Consider the following 3,845-nt stretch of genomic DNA (forward strand, 5'->3'; position numbering starts at 1 on the left):
GTAATATATTTACTGAGAAAAATGGTGACGTGTTCAATACTTATTTTACCTGCTGTACAAGCAGTGGGCAGGATAGGCAGGGCTCAGTCTTGCTGTAATAATCAGCTCTGTGTTGATAATGATCTGAAGAACTGCAATGCAAAATAAAATAGACACTAATGGTCAAACTATGACAGAGAATAATCATTTTCAGACTCTCTAAAAGCACATCAGACAACATCAGATTGTTATAAATGGTATCATCCAATCAATAGTAGGTTAACTTACTATCTAGTTCATGCAAAATTTTACTGAAAATTTAGAGAAAATAGCTAATAAGCTTTTTTAAATCACTTCACTGTATTAGCTTAGCTAGATAATAACAACACTATTAACATCGCTACGCGCGTTACTGCAAAATAAGCTTCAAGTCATCCTGACTCGGGATAACTTTGATGGTACCTGTTAKAGACGAATGGTGCCTTACACTCCTGGTAAATATAAATATCTGTCTGCCGGTCCGAGCTAGTAACTTGGTCAACGGAAACATTTTGGCTTTTGCTGTAGCTGCAATATTAGACAGACCTCTCACTCTGACCACATCTCTTTCTACGAACTACTGTAACACGGTGGTTCGGTAAAAACGTGAACGAGAATGCATCTTTACCTTTATATAGGATGTTGCTGTTACTGATGCGCATGCGTAAATTGGATATCACGTGCTTAAATAAATTCATAGCGATTTCAGGTATTCAAAGGCAGATATCTCTGCAATTTTAAGTCTTTTACACCCGTTTTTTAATTGACTTTCATAAACAAACGTATTTATAAATGAGTTATGTTGGTATTTTATGTTAGTAGTATGCACTGTAATGACTGCAGAGCACAGCTGAAACATGGGTAGATATGAACAGTTCAGACTATTTAAACAAATAGAAGTAGGCATGTGTATATCRAGACCACAATTCATCTCAAAATACTGAATTTGAGCATACCTATTAGTAACAGACAAAAGGTCAATTCAGTTCAACTGGTCCACTACAGCAAATATACGTTATTTCMTCCTAAACTTACTCTAAACCTTATATTTTAAATTACTGAGCTTGGCCCACTCATCATGAGCTAGAAGAAACTGATAACTCTGAGATGCTTGAGTGAGAAACGGCATGACAAAACCCATAAGATGTAAATCGCTTTAATAAAACTCAATGAAACGCAGTGTAACAAAGGAAGAGAATCAAACGAAGCAAGTAGATAAACATTTACAACYACAAAAAAAGAAGAAAAAAAACTGTACAACTCTAAACGGCTGGAGTCACTTCTAGATTTCCAACAAWTTTTTTAAACCATTTTGTGACGACTGATGGTGAACCTGGGGTCTTGGAGCAAGAGGGGGTGAAATAATGTGATTTTGTGTTTTTTTATTTTTTTTTTTATTTTTCCAAATAAATGAGTTATCGTCTCATACAACATGTATGCATCACCAGCGTGGCTGCTGACGTTAATCTGAATGCACCGCTGCAGAGCACAGCGGGGAGGAGGATGAAGTGACCAGGAGTGTTATTTGTACAAGATGTCATAGTGGCCCGGTCTGTAGAGCAGGAAGATGCGGGGGTCTCCRCCTTCAGGGAAGACGTGGTGATTGACAGTTCCTCCTTCGCCTCTGTCCATGTACTCCACCAGGATGGAGACGTCCAAAGCCTGAGCTAAGGCGATGATGTGAATGTGGTCACTTTCTTTGGACATGGGCTCTACTTCCTAGGAGAACAAAACAATATACACGCTTAGACGTTCTACCAGTCAATGACCATCTGTCCAACAACTCTATACTCAATGCCCAAACGTTCAAAAACGACCTACCTGCTGACAGAACTCCTTGACGGACCGYCCCCCCTCGATGAAATGCTGAAAGAAGCCGTGCTCCCTCTGCAGGTACCCTGAGGTGAGGAGTCGCAGGTAGACCACCACGTAGTCGGACACATTCTGGTCGTTGAAAGAGCTCAGCAGCTCCTGCAGGCTCGGCTGTTTCTCGCAGAGTTCGATCAAGTCCATAAACTACAGGACATTAAAAAAACAGAGTTTTAATCCCAGTTAGAAGGACCTCAGTGAAAACCAGCTGACCTCATTAAACTCACAGTGTTGTGGAAGTCCTCAATAGTGAACTCAGTGAAGCCTTCGTTAACCAGGTCAAGTTTACTTTTAGATGCAACTGCTTTGAACCTGAAGACAGAAACCATGTGTTTAATAATCCCCTGAATAAGACAACCATAATATTTATTTTAATCATTTCTGTGCAGAGGTAGACATTAGCTATGTTTACAAGCACAAAATTTTTTGATCTGATTGAAATGTATTCAGATAAAATAATCCGAATGTACTGTTTACATGGACGCAATCTGATCATGTAAAGTGTTTACATGCACCGGAGTTTTATTTAGAATAAAAGTCCGGACATGTGCAGTGTTGTAAACTTTCAGCTCTACTTCTGTGTTAATGTAAACAAAGCTCCTCTGTGCGCTCAGGACAGACCTGTGTCAGCTTTTAATAACGGTAGAGATGCCATTACTCCTCGGTTGAGCTGCAGCCTGCAGATGAAGCAATACGTGCTTTTTATTTTTATTTTTTGCGAAGCAACGTCTGCTGTTTGTTTCCTTTTTCATCTGTTAAGAGAGCGAGGAGGAAAAGTTCTGCAGTGTGCAGCGCAGCTGGAGCGCTGCTGTCCCACCTCCTCTAACCAAGTGAATGAATGTCAGCAGACATACGCGCACAGGTCAGTTTTCTACAATCAGAATAAGATGATCCGATTAAGTGTTTACATGAACGTCATTCCGATTATCAATCGACATTACCCACCCGACTCATTCGGATTAAAAATTTATTCGGATCGAGCTCAATCAGATCAGAATAATCTGAACAGGCTGTTTACATGATGCATTTTTATTCTGAACGGCTTTTTAATCCGATTACTTCTGTCCATGTAAACGTAGCTAGTGTTTTTGTCCCTTTTTTAAATGAGTTGGACTCCCCTGAGTTCAAAAGTCATGTGTAGTTCAAACATTGTTCTAAGGTCCAGACTCATGGGAAAATCAGACAAGTGTGATACCAGTCATCAGTAGTATGTGGGAAACCTCAGAGGGGGCTTAAAAAGTTTAGAACTTTCAAGATTTTTCTAAAAATAATTAAAAAAAACCCACCTGTGTTTTTAATCCCTACATGATTCACATTACAGAGTCTAGCAACTTATAAACTTGCTCTGAAAATGGTCAAGGACTARAAAGATAAGTTAAAAAGCAGTGAAAGTTCAAAAACCTGCATGCACTGTCAGGGACGGAGCCAGAGGGGTGGCAGGTTTGCAAGTGCCATCTGATTAGCCACCCCAGGCGTCAGCCCCAAATGGTGACGGGGTTCTCTGCAGACTCAAAGTAGGCGTTTCTCAAGCGTAAACACTGATTGGCTAGTTCAGGGTTCCTACAGTTTAAAGCAAGTTCAATTTAAGACTTTTTAATGCCAACTTAAATCAGATTTAAGACYAATTTCATAATAAACACAAAAATGACAAAAACATAAAATTGTAGCAGAAACTCATGAATCAAAAGTATTTTTGGTTGAAGTATTCAAATATTGATAATAGACCAATTGTTTTATCTATATCTAACTGCCATTTTGTCAAATACAGTAAAAAACCATTCTTAGCAGTTGGTTTTAAACTTAATTTAATTTCTGGAAATCCTCTACTGTTAATCATGTCATAACTCTACTAATGTCTACTTTTAAGATTAGACTGAAGACTTTCCTTTTTAATAAATCCTATAGTTAGACTTTGGTTTCCTGAGTTATTCTTCATTTCTGCTGCTATAGACTCAGAC

The 3,845-nt window shown here is 38.8% G+C and overlaps 2 protein-coding genes across 2 annotated transcripts in view; both read right to left on the bottom strand.

Annotated features, from left to right (window-relative positions):
- Positions 1–557, bottom strand: part of cskmt (citrate synthase lysine methyltransferase) — a 4,952-nt gene extending 4,395 nt beyond the window's left edge. Inside the window, exon 1 of the mRNA XM_014022933.1 lies at positions 442–557. Coding sequence (XP_013878387.1) covers positions 442–529 — 88 coding nt within the window. The 5' untranslated portion in view covers positions 530–557. The remainder of the gene's footprint in view (positions 1–441) is intronic.
- A 601-nt stretch (positions 558–1,158) lies between these two features.
- otub1b (OTU deubiquitinase, ubiquitin aldehyde binding 1b) lies at positions 1,159–2,199 on the bottom strand (the record flags this gene model as incomplete). The annotated part of the gene is given in 3 exon segments (XM_014022932.1): positions 1,159–1,737; positions 1,840–2,034; positions 2,115–2,199. Coding segments are annotated over 3 exon segments (478 nt in total), but the record flags the coding sequence as incomplete, so codon positions are not given.
- Between the last annotated feature and the right edge of the window lie 1,646 nt (positions 2,200–3,845).

This window comes from Austrofundulus limnaeus, unplaced genomic scaffold (assembly GCF_001266775.1).
Source record: "Austrofundulus limnaeus strain Quisiro unplaced genomic scaffold, Austrofundulus_limnaeus-1.0 Scaffold350, whole genome shotgun sequence".
In the NCBI taxonomy this organism is placed as follows: Eukaryota; Metazoa; Chordata; class Actinopteri; order Cyprinodontiformes; family Rivulidae; genus Austrofundulus; species Austrofundulus limnaeus.